The 18,115-nt window shown below is 40.3% G+C and overlaps 2 protein-coding genes, 1 long non-coding RNA gene and 2 other non-coding genes across 5 annotated transcripts in view; 3 read left to right on the plus strand and 2 right to left on the minus strand.

The window, feature by feature from the left end:
- The window catches only part of LOC114661106 (retinoic acid-induced protein 1), a 684,250-nt gene that overhangs the window by 551,473 nt on the left and 114,662 nt on the right, over positions 1 to 18,115 (plus strand).
- On the minus strand, positions 3,291 to 5,179 carry LOC127529607 (uncharacterized). The gene is made up of 2 exons (XR_007936228.1): positions 4,079 to 5,179; positions 3,291 to 3,469 (listed from the first exon to the last, which is right to left on the minus strand). It is a non-coding gene; the product is annotated as an uncharacterized LOC127529607 (long non-coding RNA).
- On the minus strand, positions 4,576 to 4,702 carry LOC114661450 (small nucleolar RNA ACA64). The gene has a single exon (XR_003717836.1). It is a non-coding gene; the product is annotated as a small nucleolar RNA ACA64 (small nucleolar RNA).
- rps2 (ribosomal protein S2) lies at positions 6,435 to 12,664 on the plus strand. The gene is made up of 7 exons (XM_028814249.2): positions 6,435 to 6,599; positions 8,989 to 9,078; positions 9,211 to 9,318; positions 9,418 to 9,591; positions 9,733 to 9,892; positions 12,235 to 12,326; positions 12,549 to 12,664. The coding sequence occupies exons 1-7, from the start codon at positions 6,465 to 6,467 to the stop codon at positions 12,627 to 12,629; spliced, it is 840 nt and encodes a 279-aa protein (XP_028670082.1). The 5' UTR covers positions 6,435 to 6,464; the 3' UTR covers positions 12,630 to 12,664.
- Positions 12,021 to 12,160, plus strand: LOC114661442 (small nucleolar RNA SNORA64/SNORA10 family). The gene has a single exon (XR_003717829.1). It is a non-coding gene; the product is annotated as a small nucleolar RNA SNORA64/SNORA10 family (small nucleolar RNA).

Genomic DNA, 18,115 nt, shown 5'->3' on the forward strand with positions numbered 1-18,115 from the left:
TTCTGGCTCTCACAGACCTGTAACTTCTTCTGTAAGAGGCTCCTCTGTCCTCCACTCGTTACCTGTATTAATGGCACCTGTTTGAACTCGTTATCAATATAAAAGACACCTGTCCACAACCTCAAACAGTCACACTCCAAACTCCACTATGGCCAAGACCAAAGAGCTGTCAAAGGACACCAGAAACAAAATTGTAGACCTGCACCAGGCTGGGAAGACTGAATCTGCAATAGGTAAGCAGCTTGGTGTGAAGAAATCAACTGTGGGAGCAATTATTAGAAAATGGAAGACATACAAGACCACTGATAATCTCCCTTGATCTGGGGCTGCATGCAAGATCTCACCCCGTGGGGTCAAAATGATCACAAAAACGGTGAGCAAAAATCCCAGAACCACACAGGGGGACCTAGTGAATTACCATCAGTAACACACTACGCCGCCAGGGACTCAAATCCTGCAGTGCCAGACATGTCCCCCTGCTTAAGCCAGTACATGTGCAGGCCCGTCTGAAGTTTGCTAGAGAGCATTTGGATGATCCAGAAGAGGATTTGGAGAATGTCATATGGTCAGATAAAACCAAAATAGAACTTTTTGATAAAAACTCTACTCGTCGTGTTTGGAGGAGAAAGAATGCTGAGTTGCATCCAAAGAACACCATACCTACTGTAAAGCATGGGGGTGGAAACATCAGGCTTTGGGGCTGTTTTTCTGCAAAGGGACCAGGACGACTGATCTGTGTAAACGAAAGAATGAATGGGGCCATGTATCGTCAGATTTTGAGTGAAAACCTCCTTCCATCAGCAAGGGCATTGAAGATGAAACGTGGCTGGGTCTTTCAGCATGACAAAGATCCCAAACACACCGCCCGGGTAATGAAGGAGTGGCTTCGTAAGAAGCATTTCAAGGTCCTGGAGTGGCCTAGCCAGTCTCCAGATCTCAACCCCATAGAAAATCTTTGGGGGGAGTTGAAAGTCCGTGTTGCCCAGCGACAGCCCCAAAACATCACTGCTCTAGAGGAGATCTGCATGGAGGAATGGGCCAAAATACCAGCAACAGTGTGTGAAAACCTTGTGAAGACTTACAGAAAATGTTTGACCTCTGTCATTGCCAACAAAGGGTATATAACAAAGTATTGAGATGAACTTTTGTTATTGACCAAATACTTTTTTTCCCCACCATAATTTGCAAATAAATTCTTCAAAAATCAGACAAATGTGATTTTCTGGATTTTTTTTTCTCATTTTGTTTCTCATAGTTGAGGTATACCTATGATGAAAATTACAGGCCTCTCTTTTTAAGTGGGAGAACTTGCACAATTGGTGGCTGACTAAATACTTTTTTGCCCCACTGTATAAGGCCTTTCACAGAAAGAACTCTCAAAAGAGATATTACCCTTACACAAATGTTGCCAGATTACCAGAATGCTGCTTCTCCTTTCATGGGAACAGAACCTCAGAATTGTTGTTTTTCCTGTGAAAGCCATAGGTAAATTCACCAAAACCCAGTCAGATTCAAAGTATTATTTTAAAAAAATACCCCACCAACACACTTTTAAACTTCTAAATCAGGGATCTCAAAACTCCAGTCCTGGAGGGCCACAGTGGCTGCAGGTTTTCATTCTAACCCTTTTCTTAATTAGTGACCTGTTTTTGCAGCTAATTAACTTTTTGAATTAATTTTAATTGACTTGCTCTTGAAGATTCAGACCCTTGTTTCTTTTTCCTTGATTAGCAGTCAAACAAAAATGATATAAAATGAACCAAAACATGAGCAGCAAACTGTGTCCATCATACAGTATCTGAAAATAAAGATGAAAGTCTCAGGAATGCTGATCTGCTCAGATCCCCAAAACATTTTAAACAGTGCTCTTAGAAAACTAAAGAAGAAAAAAAATAAGACATGTCTGCTAATGCACAATGAGAGCAAACAAGCCATAGAATTAAAGAACAGGTTTAATTAACAAGATTCGGTGCCTGATTAACCAACTGGTTGGAGTGAAACTGGTTGGGGTTTGAGGACCAGACATGTTGGTCTTCTGTTGGCTCACTCACTTCACTTTTCATTTCGGTTTAAGGAAAGAAGTGAAGCAATTCAAAAGAAATGAAGAAATTCTGGGGAACAAATCTTAGTCAATTAAAATTCCAAAGAAGTTAATTAGCAGCACATCAGGTCACTAAGTGTTAGAATGAAAACCTGCAGCCACTACAGCCCTCCAGGACTAGAGTTTGTGTTCTAAATGAAACTCTTGAAACAGAAGTTAGAAATACCATAATTTTATGCACAATTCACAGTATTATCTTGTGGGTACCAATAAATAAAATCTATGGTAAAGGTCAGTAGAAATCAGCTTCAACATCAAATCCTACTACAATATACTGTACGAGGCTTTAACGGAATACTCTACCAAAAAAGTTAATGTTTCTTACCCTCTTTAGTTTGTAGTGATGGTAGTGATAAAATGGTGTTGATTCTCTTGTAGAACAGAGATAAGAAAAGCTCCGATATAATAGATATCTATGGAGACCAGCAGCAAATCTCAAAAACACCCATGGAAAAAACTTCACATTACTCATGATGCATAATCCATGTGTCAAGTTGTCACTTGCTCACACTCAAAATGTTCCCAATAAATGCATTCATGTAGTTTTACTGAAATGTATTCATAAAAAAAATTCATTTGGAACAGAATGTGCATTTAAGACCTGCTTGTTGGTGTTACAATTTTATTAATAAAAGTACCACAGGACTATTTAGTGGCAGTCTATGAAACTGCTCCTTTGAATGGACTTTCTGCTAGTTGAAGCATTTGGGACATGCACAAGTACGTGGCATGTTTTCATTCATACTTAATTTAATCTAAGTTTTAAATGTCTCTCTGTGCACATAATTTGCTTAGATCATGAAAAGTTAGTCAATGAATTATCAGTTCCTGATCTGGACTTCTAACCAATGAATTATCCTGTTCAACACGATATTACAAGTTTTCTTGGCCATCACTACAAACTATGTGGGGCAAGTAACAAAAAGCCCTCTTGGGTGAAGTATTCCTTCAACAGCCCATTTTGGTTGGCACTAGTAGGCCAGGGAGCCTCAGAGTGTAGTGAAAGGACAACAAAAAGCAAGAAGAGGTTCAGCAAGTATATCACATAGGAAGATAAGATTTTGTACTGAAGTTTGCGGACAAACTCAAATTGTGTATTTCAAAAGGAGTCTTAACAGTTTTAGTTCTGGCGATCTCAACATTTCTCTTAAATGGCATAGTTCATGAACACAAATGACAGGGCAGTAAATTCAAGTGAAATTAGCTTTATTTACTGGAGAGGGAGAAGTAGATATAAAAACGATTAACCCAAAAAAAAAAAATGTTCTCATTTAGATCACATATCTAGTCAGCAGTACCAGTTGAAGATTCTATAGCTCATAGTTTAATCAAGATCCTTCAAATTATGGCCTCCATTGTGCTCCACACCTGGAAAAAAAAAATTATATTTCACTATTGCTTCCATTGAGAATACTAGGACATTAAGCTACTCATCACATCAATACAAATTTAACACTACCATTTCATTTATTAAACCAACTTGAGGGGTGACCAACGCCCCAGGTTTTTGTTATCTTCTAAAGACCTCCTTCCACAATGAACATTTGCAGTAAATTTTGGACTCTCAAATACACATTTTCGGTTTATACTTAACACGTGTGGATTGGGGGTTATCGTGAAGTCATATTGATCCCTCAAAGTTCGGAAGGTCGGTGCTAGTATACAGGATTTTGGTTTTGACACGTGCATTCAACTGCTAGAAAACTTATGAGGAAGCAGGTTGAGATACACAAGGATACCGAAAAATGGCGAAGGACACACACAGAGGGTTCACACGTCAGGAAGTCTGCGACCCTCGACAATTAAAATGTTGGGACATCAATTAACAGCACAAATCAGTCAAACATTACGAAACAGGCAGACCCTGAACACTCCGGTTTTTGAGGTCCACGCATTCGAGACACGGATCACAATGGATAGTTTTCTTTAAAATTTCATTAAGATAGCTATGATGTATTGAAATTCCAGGTAATTTACCGCCTTTATGTCCCATTGCGCCCGGGATGACCACGAGCCCGTTTGTCATACGCTTCCCGTCCTCATACCATCGTCTCCGGGAACGCAACCTTTTCCGTCGTTGTAGTTCAAGGCAGATAATTTGCTGTTCGTAGTTTATTAGTTGAAGCTCCAGTAAGACTCGCTCGGTTTTGGTCGCCATTATTTCTTGCCTACAGACTTTGGGAAATGGAACCGTCGCTTTTCATGCGTGTCAAACACCGCCCAGCGTTGCGTAGGACGGTGTAGGTTCAACGCAAACTTCAGATCGGCCCGATTTAAATCCCAAACATTCTGTTCCACGTTTCACTAGCTGTTGCATAAATTATCCGTGACTTGTAGTTAAAAGTACAACACACCAACTGGTCGACCGAGACTTAACTATACAAGGAATGACTTAATCACATTTACGCGACCTCGTGGTCGGTCCCGCTCCTCGGACACCTCTAGATTCTGCCAATACAGACTATAAATTATACGCTTGTAGGCGCATAGGTTTCATCGCCACATGATGGGCACACGGGCAATGAGAGACGCGCCATAGTAATATAGGCACAGATATCTTACCGTAGACAATGGCAATGCCCGCGGCAATTTTCAGGCTGTGCCGTTTTAGTGGAAGATAAACCGATAATCTCAGTGTATACCAATTCTAACGCAATACAGAAAACACACCGCTTAAAAGCAAATATCCTGCAAGTTTCATGTTCTCAAATTAGTTACACATCGGAGATTTACGTTTCTGCTTACCTAACACATCCGAAGCAAAAAATAAATAGGCAGCGGCTTTACTATGCTAGCGTATATTAACGCGCTATCTAAAATAGAGTAATATCCGGGTTATTGTAATCGCGCGAGACATTCTCCTTTAAATTCAAGTCCCGCCCTCACTTCCTCCTTCTTTTCGAAAATATCACGTAAGTGTGAGGAGTTGTTCTAGTAGTAATCCATTTTTTATTTTAGACATCTTTTTCTAATTTAAGATGGGTTATGCCATAATGTGTTGGGATGTACCCAAAATTTATTCTTATATACGTATTTCGTGGATTCGCCTACAATTGAATATATTTTGTGAAAGATGATTGTGATGCTGCGTGTAGGCCGCATAAGGGCCTCAAGCACACCGGGCTCTCGTTATTTGAACGCTAAATTAGTCGTGTTGTTTCATGTTAACGTGTAGCTGTTGGTAGGAATTGGTTTGTATCCGATCTTGTGCACTTGTAAAATAAAGACCCAGAGTAAGCAGATTTCTTGCTTTTTTGAGTAAGTATAATTAAGTAGTCGCATTAAACCTTAACGACCTTGTTATGTATTTGCGTTGGCGTAATGGACTGTCAAACGTGGATATACGTCTTAGGTTCGAGTATCTAGAGAAACCGTAAAAAAATTAAACCGCAATAGAAACTGCAATTGCTCAACGAGTAGAGCTGGTAAATGGTGTTATTTTAACAATTTTACTCCACCGATTAAATTTAACTCTTTATATTTGTTTTGTAATTGGCGGTCAACCTTAACCAAAACGTCGTACAAGTATAATGTACATGTGAATCACAGTTGGTTAAATGATCGCTTAGGGTTACGTTTTTGTCCGAGTTTGGGATTGAAACGGGTGGCCTTACGGTTTCAAGTAAAATGCTTGAATCAAAAAGCGTTTTACCGGGGGGGGGGGTGATTTACCTTTTTTAAAAGTTATCGAATTCTTGATTTTTGATCCGTTTTGAGATCAATAGTCCGTTGAGGCACTGACCAGTTGCAGTGTACCCCTTCTGTTTTACTTCAATCTAGATGTCCCTACTCCAGCACTCTTCCTATATCTCTTCTTATAATGTCAAACAATATTATCTATCTGCTCCTAATCACATCGACTGTACTTGCTGTGTTTACCTCACTATTCTCATGCATAGTTTATCATGCCATCTGATTGTAATCGCATATCTGTAACTTCATTTCAAATCCGTTAGTTTTGTTTTTGCTGTGAATATGGACAAGGTTATCTTTAGCTTACTATTTTTTTTATTTCCTTTGAAAACAACATAGTGTCCATCTTTCTATTGATGGACATTCCATTAGTGTTTAATAGGTTTTGTAAAAAAAACTCCAGCTAGTTTTTGTAGTTTTTCTGTTATTAAATCCATATCATCTTCAAATTTTAAGTTGGTTGGAAATGTGCCACTTGTTTCGTTTTGTTCGTTGTCAACCTTTCTTAAATCATCCAGAACTTAGTCATGATTTTTTTTCTTTTTCCAAGTAGAATAAAAATACTGGCAAAATAATTAAAATACCTTGTGTGTAGCATGCTGCCAAACTTTTTAAGATTTATAAAATTATGTAATAAAATATTAATTTGGTCTTTTCTCTTTTGCAGCAAATGGCGGACGACGCCGGTGGTAGAGGAGGCTTCCGTGGAGGCTTTGGTTCTGGAGGCCGTGGTCGTGGTCGGGGCCGCGGTAGGGGACGAGGCAGAGGCCGTGGGGCCCGTGGTGGCAAGTCTGATGACAAGGAGGTAAATGACATTTTATATGGTTGGGAGAGATGAGATTCTAAGCAAAATATTTCCCAGATCCCATTAGTCCAGTTCAGGGGTGCTGGGGACAGGAGCCAGTCCAGGCAGCACTGGATGCAGGACTGTAAATGGCTCTGGACTGGGTACCAGTACATCATAGGGGCCCCCCCCTCACACACACACATATGTACAGCTGTATATAGTTATTCAAGTCAACCTCAGAATGGTATTTCTACTTAAATGATTTTGTTGCACACAACAGTTTATTGACCTGTCAACATTTATTTGTATATGTGCTGAAAAGGAAGGAAGGATGGACATTGGTATTGTTTGAATATTGTGAACTATAGAGTTCTAGAACACCGCTAATTGGTAACCATGAGAAAGCTATGGTGTAAAGTAAGGTGTTCCTAGCAGAGACTGGTGTGTACCACAACATGTGGTAGTAGTTGCAGAGTTAATTTGCATTATTTTGGAAACAAAGGAAAATGTCTTGAAGTCAGTTTATAATCCACTGAACAATTTTAAACATTAGAAGAGCTGGCAATACTACTCATAGGTGGTGTTTTTTTTTTGTTTTTGTTTAAACTTTGTTATGCCAATATGTAATACCCCCTCCCCAAACCCCCATTGAATGTACATGTATTGAAAGATTTTGTACATTGATTTATTTGCATGAGGTGCATGGTGGTACATTCTATCCCTTTAACTTTTTACATTGCAAAATGATACAATTGTCTAGCTATACTATGCTAACTTAAAGCTTTACAGCCTAAGTTGTTCAGTGAGTGCGTTTTTACATTTGAATGTTTCTTTCCTGGACCCACCAAACCCAAGTTCACAAGTAGAAATAGCGTTGTGGTTCTTTTTATTTGTGTCAGATTTAAATTGTAGTTTGGGAAGATTGTGAAATTCTTGCTCTAGACATATTTCAATGGTAACCACATCTTTAGTTCTTAGGATCCTATTAGACATACGGTATCTCACAAACGTGAGTACACCCCTCATATTTTTGTAAATTATCTTTTCATGGGACAGCACTGAATATATGACACTTTGATACAATGTAGTCAGCGTACAGCTTGTATAACAGTGTAAATTTGCTGTCCCCTCAAAATAACTCTACACACCACCATTAATGTCTAAACTGCTGGTAACAAAAGTGAGTACACCCATAAGTGAAAAATGTCCAAATTGTGCCCAAAGTGTCAATATTTTGAGTGGCCACCATTATTTTCCAGCACTGCCTTAACTCTCTTGGGCGCATGGAGTTCACTAGAGCCTCACAGGTTTCCACTCCTTCATGACGACGACACGGAGCTGGTGGATGTTAGAGACCTTGTGGTCTTCCTTCCGTTTGAGGATGCCCCACAGATGCTCAATAGGGTTTAGGTCTGGAGACCTGCTTGGCCAGTCCAGCACCTTTACCCTCAGTTTCTTTAGCAAGGCAGTGGTCGTCTTGGAGATGTTTGGGGTCGTTATCATGTTCAGTTTCTGAAGGGAAGGGATCATGCTCTGCTTCAGTATGTCACAGTACATGTAGCCATTTTCCCTCCCCAGTGTCATGTGACTTGTTAGTGTTACAAGGTCTCCGGTTGAATGGGGAACAGGTGTGTTAAATGTTAGAGCACAAGGTCTCAAACATCCAGAGTGGAAACCTGTGAAGCTCTAGTGAACTCCATGCCCAAGAGAGTTAAGGCAGTGCTGGAAAATAATGATGGCCACTGAAAATATTGACACTTTGGACATTTTTCAGTTAGGGGTGTACTCGCTTTTGTTGCCAGCGGTTTAGACATTAATGGCTGTGTTTTAAGTTATTTTGAGGGGACAGCAAATTTACACTTGTTTATACAAGCTCTACACTGACTACTTTACATTGTATCAAAGTGTCCTCTTCAGTGTTGTCCCATGAAAAGATATAATATTTACAAAAATGTGAGGGGTGTACTCGCTTCTGTGAGATACTGTATATAAATGAAAGGGGTGGGTGCATGTGTGTGTATGGAGCAGTCCACTCTGCTCAACCACAGCCAGTAGATGGCGCATGCAAGCACATTTAAATTTGCAACAATGCAAGTCTGGAGGTATTTTCTCACGACAGAGATTAATAGGACTTGTATGCCAGTGACCTGGCTAAAATAAGGTATCGCCTGTGTCTTCTTACGAAAGCCATTGAGACAGCAAGCACGGGTGGGTCCATGTCCTCTGCTCTGGGTAATGCTGAAGAGTTAGCTGACGCCTCTCCAAGTTCACGAATATAGTAAAAGCTGTTAGGGTGTCTTTGGGTTGTTTTTTTTGTACCGAAGACCACGTGCAGCTAGTATAAAATATCAAGGAGCAAACCGTGTAAAGCAATGATTTTTCAGTGTGACAATATGTTTCTCCGTAGTGGGTACCAGTGACCAAGCTTGGCCGCCTTGTCAAGGACATGAAGATAAAGTCCCTAGAGGAAATTTATCTCTACTCTCTCCCCATCAAGGTAGGAGTTCAATTCACTTTCAATTTTTAGTGTACCACCTTCTGATCATTTGTGAGTTCCACAGTTTGATTATGCTGTAGTGTTTTTATTTTTTATTTTTTTTATATATAAACGGTGTATTTGTTTTTTCAGGAGTCTGAGATTATTGACTTCTTTCTTGGCTCATCACTGAAGGATGAGGTTCTTAAGATCATGCCTGTCCAAAAGCAGACCAGAGCCGGGCAGAGAACCAGGTTTAAGGTATACTTGGGCCCAGTAGTTAGTTAATGGCTTGTATACCGTCGTATTTCTGTTTAAATTATATTTATGGATTTTTTTCCTTGGTTTTTCTCCCATCAGGCCTTTGTTGCTATTGGTGATTACAATGGCCATGTAGGTCTTGGAGTAAAGTGCTCCAAGGAAGTTGCTACAGCCATTAGGGGAGCCATCATTCTGGCCAAATTGTCCATTGTGCCAGTCAGACGAGGATATTGGGGAAACAAGATCGGCAAACCACACACCGTCCCTTGCAAAGTAAGCCTATAAATACATTTTTGATGGTTTTGAATACACACTCTTGACATCCTTGAATGTGATTACCTGAGCCCCCTGTCCTTTGTTGCTTTTGTTACACTATTAATGGTGTTGTTTTTTCTTTCCCCCTCATTTGCTTAGGTGACTGGTCGCTGTGGCTCAGTTCTAGTGCGATTAATCCCAGCCCCCCGTGGTACTGGCATTGTGTCTGCACCTGTGCCCAAGAAATTGCTTATGATGGCAGGTATTGATGACTGCTACACTTCAGCCAGGGGCTGCACTGCCACATTGGGAAATTTCGGTAAGAAGAACTTTTTTGCAAGTGTTAAATGTAAAGTTTGATTTTTTTTTTTTTTTTTAAATGGACAGTTTTTTTTTTTCTTTTCTAAATACTTTTTCTCTTTATCAAATCTTAGAGCTTGGAATTACAACTGTTGCACAGTACTGATGTAACTGGAATAAGACCCAAATATATTATGTAATATCTAGTGTATTACTTTGAGAACTGCTTGCTTCTGAAATTCTAGCTGATTTTTATGTGGTTGGCCAGTGTTAATACTGATGTTGCCATAATGCTATATGTCTTAGTGGAGGTGCCATTTTGTACCTCCAGGAGAACATGGTGGACTCGTTCTGTGAGATCACTTTTTTACCAATCAGGTAATCGGACTGCAGATTAACTTGCGTGTGTTCTTGGTTAGCGTCATCAAAACTACTGAGAATGCAGAGAGAAACCTAACCCTTCCAGTTAGCCCTCACTAGGTCTCCATAAAGAAAGCAGTGCAGTTCATGAAAAAAAGTGGACAGTTGTTCTTTCAACTGGATGCTTGCTAGATCTAAAACATGAAAACTGTTATGGAAATGTCATTTAAGTTGAAAGTGTTTTTTTCCTTCATTCTGGCTCAGCACCTCCTTGTAATTGAAATGTGTCCAAAAAAAAAATGATCATAGTTTGTCTACTTAAGCCAGATCTCCCTGAATGAGTTGACTTTCATAGAATACCTTAACATCCATGCCACAGCACTTCTCTGAAAGTTCAAGGTCATTTAATGTGGCAGCAGACTTGTTGATGTTTTAAATTTTGGTATACAGTAATCCCTCCTCCATCGTGGGGGTTGCGTTCCAGAGCCACCCGCGAAGTAGAAACCATATGTTTATATGGTTATTTTTATATTGTCATGCTTGGGTCACAGATTTGCACAGAAACACAGGAGGTTGTAGAGAGACAGGAACATTATTCAAACACTGCAAACAAACATTTGTCTCTTTTTTTCAAAAGTTTAAACTGTGCTCCATGACAAGACAGAGATGACAGTTCTGTCTCAATTAAAAGAATGCAAACATATCTTCCTCTTCAAAGGAGTGCGCGTCAGGAGCAGAGCATGTCAGAGATAGAGAAAAGCAAACAAATCAATAGGGCTGTTTGGCTTTTAAGTATGCGAAGTATCGCGGCACAAAGCTGTTGAAGGCGGCAGCTCACACCCCCTCCGTCAGGAGCAGAGAGAGAGAGAGAGAGAGACAGTTTGTTTTTCAATCAAAAATCAATACGTGCCCTTCGAGCTTTTAAGTATGCGAAGCACCGTGCAGCATGTCGTTTCAGGAAGCAGCTGCACAAAAGATAGCAACGTGAAGATAATCTTTCAGCATTTTTAGACGAGCTCCGTATCGTCTAGGTGTGCGAACAGCCCCCCTGCTCAATCCCCCTACGTCAGGATCAGAGAAAGTCAGCGCAAGAGAGACAGAGAAAAGTAAGTTGGGTAGCTTCTCAGCCATCTGCCAATAGCGTCCCTTGTATGAAATCAACTGGGCAAACCAACTGAGGAAGCATGTACCAGAAATTAAAAGACCCATTGTCCGCAGAAATCTGCGAACCAGCAAAAAATCCGCGATATATATTTAAATATGCTCACATATAAAATCTGCGATGGAGTGAAGCCGCAAAAGGCGAAGCGCGATATAGCGAGGGATTACTGTAAACAATTTTGGAATGAAGTTCACATTAGAAAGATGCAACATAATTCAAACAATTGGTTCTTGATGTCTGCAGGGCAATGTGTGCTCAGTTTTGTTTGACCTTCCACAGTAGTGTGGTTGCTTGTTTGGTTTGTGTAGGGACTAAAGACTTGTCACCTGAAGATTACTGGTCCAGTTTCTGCCTCCAGGTTAACCTAGCAGTGCACCACCTGTAAAAATAAATCCATGTGTACTGTCTGTCTCTACTTGTAAAGAGTCTTGGGCTGGTGTTTTGCCATAGAATGAAGCAATTTAAAATTAAGACCGATTATCACCCAGGTTTAAAGTAGAGTCCCGTTTGCTTGGCTTGTCAAAACTGAAAGCTGGGGAAATGGGGAATAGTGCAGATGAGTTGGAGTAAGTACTAAGTAGTGAATGAACACATTTTTAAATGTTATTGTGTGCTGCTAAGAACTGCTCTCTCAACTCTGCACAATTGCATCTTTGTCTGTGGTGTAATTGACGTAAATCGGGAGAGAAAGTAAGAGAGTCCGAAATTGACAGCGGGAGAACTTCTTTTGTGGTCCTCCCATTGCGTTTTTGGAACTCGACAGCATATTAAGTGTTTTGTTTTCACTTTACCAAAGGCCACTTCATTTCTCATCATTTTATTTTTTTTTCAATTTACAGCCAAGGCTACCTTTGATGCAATTTCAAAGACTTACAGTTATCTAACTCCTGATTTCTGGAAGGAGACCGTCTTCACCAAATCTCCTTACCAGGTACGTACTTGACTCTGGCAATTGAAGCTGTAAGATAAAATGTATTTTATTTTTTTTTAAAGGGGTCTTTGCTAACAACAGTCCTATTTGGGTTGGAGGCGCTAATGCCTGGTTTTCCATTTACAATATTTCTGCCATGTCAGTCATGACAAATAGTGGCATGGATGTTTGCTGATATAGTAACCTGGGCTTTAATGTCTGTTTTGTTCCTTCTCTTTTCAGGAGTTCACTGATCACTTGGCCAAGACCCACACCAGAGTACCTGTACAGCGGACCCAGGCATCTGTTGCATCCACCTCCTAAACATTTTGGGGTCAATAAAGCTTAAAACCTGGCAATCTGTAGTCACTTGCAGCCTTTTTTTATATATCTAACTAATTGGGTCTCTCCACTAAAGATAGTGTAGAACCAGCTAATAAAGTGGAATTTGACAATGTTTTGAGTTAAAACAAAAATGTTCTCTGAAAATGTTGATTCTGAAGTTGTATTTTAGCACTGAATTCAGTACCTGATTTTGTAGGTCTTAACTTGAGCTTATCCCCGGCCTTAAGCCTTGTGCCTGCTACTGTTGGCAGCTGCCAAGTCGCTCATATTTTGGTGGATGCTCTCTGGTTTTAGACATTTTTTAGGTTTGTTTTATATATAAGGATTGTCTACTAGGACTCTTAAATCTTAACATCTTTTCAAGGATCCTCAAGAAAACTGAGCCTCTGGTCCATCTTGAGACTGTACAGCCAGATTCTGAATACTGCATTAATCAAGAATCCCTATCTGCTAAATCTGTATGTGGGATAGAAATAGGGAGAACATGCAAATTTAGGCAGGGTTTAAACCAAGCTTTTTTCTTCTGTGCACAGCTTAGGACAGTGGTTCTCAAACTGTGGGGCGGGCCCCCCTAGGGGGGCACAAAAATGTTTTCTTTTTTTCACAAGAATTGAAAATATGAAAACCTCTATTGAAACCAAAACAAATTAACTTAAACTACATTCTGATACTAGAAAAACAGTTAAAGGTCAATAAAAGTAGGTATAATAAAATATGCATCTATGATATGTCTAATTAAAAAAACAAATTGGTATTAGTGGGCTCTTTTCAAAAAAAGTTGGGGGGGGGGGGGGGGGGCGCGATTTAAAACTGTTATGAAAACCCAGGTCGCAAAGACTTAAAGGTTGAGAAACGCTGGCTTATGAATTGGTGACCACTTAGGAATCTCAATCGAATTGCACATTGTAGTCCAGATGTGGTTAGCATGACATCTCTTGAGCAAGCCTTACTTGGCTAGTCGGTCCCTGTCTGAATTTATCTCTCTGGGTTGGTGGGCCTGCTTCTTTACACTAATTGGTAACTTGCTTCATGTAACCATGGCTTTGAGACAACTGTCTCGGGCAGTAGTGCGTGGAAGCAGAAGATGATAAAAGCACATTCTAGTTACAAGATAATAGGACTTGTGTCCAAGATGCCAAACCTCCTTCAGTGTTCTGCAGACACTTGTTTTGGATGCCATATATATAGGGGAGGGGGAAAAATAACTGCAGAATTTAACATCAGTCAGCTATGGTCTGGATGGTGGAGACCAGACCTGCACAAGGTGTTCCTATTGAGGTCTCAGAGGAGCTTTTTATGGCCTAAAATTAAGTGCTATTGATTTTTGTCCTCCCCTTGTTTCCTCATATTGTAGGTCTATATAAATCAAATTTGTATCTGGCTTTTTAAGCAGTTGTACCTTAATATTTACTGCAGGTAAATGAAGTAAAATACCTGCCCAGCTCTGGAATTTGTCTGGGTTCAATTCTGCTGACCCCAGCTTGTCTACCTATTGATCTGCAAACTTGACCAGCTTGTTCACATTCTCACCAAGATCACTGATGGAAATTAAAATTGAGCAGCAGCCCCATCACTTCTCCCCCTAGGGTTCACCACTTGCACTACAGTCATTTGCTTTGTGCCATTCTAGGCTGTGCTCCTTTGAAGTCCCACTTCTTGTAGTTTGTTAACATTAAGTGGCAATTTATCAAAAGGTTTTTGAAAATAAACATCAGATACTTCAGGTGCTAATTAAACCCAATCCAGACACATGTTGCCTACTAATATACCTCCACATCTGGTTCCATCACTTTTATTCATAACAAACAAAGTAACTGGCTTAAAGTGTTTAACATCTTCCACTTGTAACAGGATTCTGGATGCATTGTGGGTATTTATATATATATATATAAACATTTGTTTCCTTGGGCACTTTTTGGTTGTTCAGTTGATGCCTTTTCAATTGCAAATCATTCACTAACATGTTCTCGGATGATTTCCAAATTTTTCAAAGGTGAAGATGTCTAAAAGTAACAAGTATGACCTCCTTGCCTTTTTTTTTTTTGGTCATTTCCTCCCCAGAGTGTCATATCTGTCTAAGCAGGAAGTCTGACAACCTTTGTGTAAGGGTGCACTTTAGGCCTGGGGGCCACTCCTAAAGCTGCTCTAGAGGTTGTTTCAGTATTGAGATATTATTTTTTCATCTATCTGATCCTTCATCTTCCAAACTGACTTTTCCAGAGCAGGTTCACAGTGAAGCTGGCACCAAAACAACAAGCAATGGGTGAATGTCTGCCACATGGTAAGCACACACATGCATACATACTCGGGGACAATCCACCCACCCTGCATGTCTTTGGACTACGGGAGGAAGCCACAGATCATTCAAACTTGAGCCCACTCACTGAAAAGAGGCATGGTGGTACCACTGGCCCACGCTGGAGGTATTTTACTAAACTAATTTATCCTTGCCAATGCTGATGTTGCACGAGTAAATGTGTTTAGTTTCTTGTACTTTACCTTTTTGGTTTTGTGGGAGAAAAATTAGACTCTGGTGGTCACATAGTCATTTAGGATAAAGTGTTTTGATATACTTTCCATATTAAAATATTTAACATTCATCTTAAAGAAACAGGATAAAGGGTTCAGAAACCAATTCAGGCATATCAAGAAAACAAGAGAACAAAGACAGATGTAATACACAAAATGTACTGAAAGATGACTTAAGAAGTCAGCGGACATCCTGTGATCAAACAGGTTGGACAGATGTTGCATATACAGAAATTTCAAGGGTGGGGGTAGTTCAACCCAACAGGTATAAGAAGAACTATAATATAATTATGGAAGTGTATTAGGGCCACGGAGAAGGAAAAAAAAAACATGGACACAGTGAAGAAAAAAAGTACGTCAAAATAAACTAAACGTAGTACAAAATAAACTATGAGAGTAAAGTCAACATGTCGACTTTATTCTCGACATTTCCACTTTAATCTTGACGCTTATGTTAAGATTAAAGTCGGCATGTTGACTTTACTCTCAGTTAATTTTGTCATTAAAGTAGAACGTCGTTAACTTCATCTTAACAATCAATGCTTTATAGATTTTCTCAAACCCCATCATAACTAACGTAGCACATTAAATGCTTTGTGTTAAGTGTTCCCCGACCCAGTTAATCGCTACGCGCTTCTTAAACTGACTTCCTCTTGCGCTGAGAGGAGGCGCAGGCAGCGATCGCCACACAGAATACATTAATTTCATGATATTCCTGCTCTCTGAACATTTAGAATGCTAAGATGACTACTTGATATTATTTTCATGATGAAATGTTTTAAATCAGGTATTAAACATGTGAGGACACGATGGTGTGGAGGATGTGCTGCTGCTGCCTCGCAGCAAGGGGGTCCCAGGTGTACGTTCAGTGTAGAGAACCTTTATGGCAGGTGTGACGAGGCTCCAAAAAGCTGGATGTATGAATGGGTATCGCACTGAGTTTGGCATGTTTGACAGAGACAGCACTCCTGCAGTAAAGAAAGCCCACTCAGAAGAACATCCATTGAATTCTGTGTTTGTGTCTCCAACCAGCAGCTCACAAACCCAACACTTACACAAATTTTCAGTTAAACCAGTGCGATACCCATTCATACAGCTTTTTGGAGCCTTGTTACACCTGCCATTAAGGTTCTCTACACTGAACGTACACCTGGGACCCCTTACTGCGAGGGAGCAGCACTACCACCACGCCACCATATCCCCCCGCCCCACATGTTTAATACATGCTTTAATGCATTTCATCATGAAAATGTAATTAAGTGTTTATCTTTGCCTTCTAAATGTGCAGAGAGCAGGAATATTAAAATGTGAATGTATTCTGTGTGGCGATCACTGCCTGCGCCTCCTCTCAGTGCAACAGAAAGTCAGTTTAAGAAGCACGTAGCAATTAACAACTGGGTCGGGGAACACTTAATACAAAGTATTTAATGTACTGTATTAGTTATGATGGGGTTTGAGAATATCTAGTGAATTAAACATTGATTTTAAAATGAAATTCACGACATGGCAAAGTTCAACTAGAGAGAGAAAAAACAAGGGTTTAAAGTGGAAATGTCGACTTTATTCTCAACATACACTTTTTTTATTCATCACTGTGTCCGTATTTTTTTTCTCTTCTCCATGGCCCTAATACACTTCCCTAGATATTAGACTTTTCTTACATATAAACGTCTACGTGTGGAAGTGTGTGTGCCCGTTTGTCCAGCCCGGAAGTGCGAGACTACTACATTATGAAGCTCAGAGAGCCGGCAAGGCACCCCCGAGTTAACAAGTCAGAAGAAGAAAGCGACTCTGTTACCAAAGTAAAACCACTAAGAAACGAAAGAAAAACCCTTACGCAAGCGAGACAAGCACATCGGCAAAACAGTATCCCTTTAATTTTTCCGCCCGCCGCTAATGCACGAGCGATGCGAGCACATCGGCAAAATGAAACCTCCGAAGAAAGAGACACTTGCTTAGCCGCTAATACAAACGCGATGTGAGCACGTCGGCAAAACAAATCCTCCTAGGAGAGAGATGCCCAGAGTTGTTCCTTTCAGTTACCTGACACCTCTACATTTCAATATTTTTTTCTGACAATTTCAATAGTTTCTAGGACCCTGGGCTTACATCACAGGCTTACATAGCTAGTATTTTATATAAGTCATTTGCGTGTAAAGCAATGAATGAAGCAACCACAGTAAATGTATGCATCGATTGACACTTATGTAAATTCAGGTGCTTATAAAACACACTTTTACTGTTTTGACCATTCTCATCATGGTGTGACAGACTGCTGTGTGAGACGCTCCCTCCTCAGCTCGGTGCTGCACGTGTAATAAATGACGCAGACGGACAAGCTTTTCTCCTGCCCAATTACCGACTAAAAATGTTTTATTAGATTTGTCCCGTTAGAGCAGAGGTGGGCAATGCCAGTCCTGGTGGGCCGCAGTGGCTGCAGGTGTTTGTTCCAACCCAATTTCTTAATGAGAAGTGACAATGTGATGCTTCAGTCCAGTGGTCTCGCTGGTTTAGGCTCCCCACCCTTAATTGCTCATATCAGTCTTAAAACAACTGCATTCGGTGTTTTTAATGGCTCCTTATTAGCAATACGATGCAAATGACAAAGGGTTCTCCATCTGACTCATCTCCATTTACATCTGTGTGGAATCATCCTGCATTATTTGGTTTAATAAAACACTTTGGAGAAGAATGTGACAGACTGAGAATGATCTGTTGTAGGCTTCAAATCGTTTGGATGATATCCTTGGAAAGGAAACAAATCTAGAAGAATCCATCCATCCATCTTCCAACCCGCTGAATCCGAACACAGGGTCACGGGGGTCTGCTGGAGCCAATCCCAGCCAACACAGGGCACAAGGCAGGAACCAATCCTGGGCAGGGTGCCAACCCACCGCAGGACACACACAAACACACCCACACACCACACACTAGGG

This window comes from Erpetoichthys calabaricus, chromosome 11 (assembly GCF_900747795.2).
Source record: "Erpetoichthys calabaricus chromosome 11, fErpCal1.3, whole genome shotgun sequence".
NCBI lineage: Eukaryota > Metazoa > Chordata > Cladistia > Polypteriformes > Polypteridae > Erpetoichthys > Erpetoichthys calabaricus.

Coding starts and splice junctions, on each gene's coding strand:
- rps2 (XM_028814249.2), top strand. CDS start 6,465: ATGGCGGACGACGCCGGTGGTAGAGGAGGCTTCCGTGGAGGCTTTGGT. Junction 9,319..9,417: donor GGCAGAGAACCAGGTTTAAG/GTATACTTGGGC, acceptor TTCTCCCATCAG/GCCTTTGTTGCTATTGGTGA. Junction 9,893..12,234: donor TGCCACATTGGGAAATTTCG/GTAAGAAGAACT, acceptor TTCAATTTACAG/CCAAGGCTACCTTTGATGCA.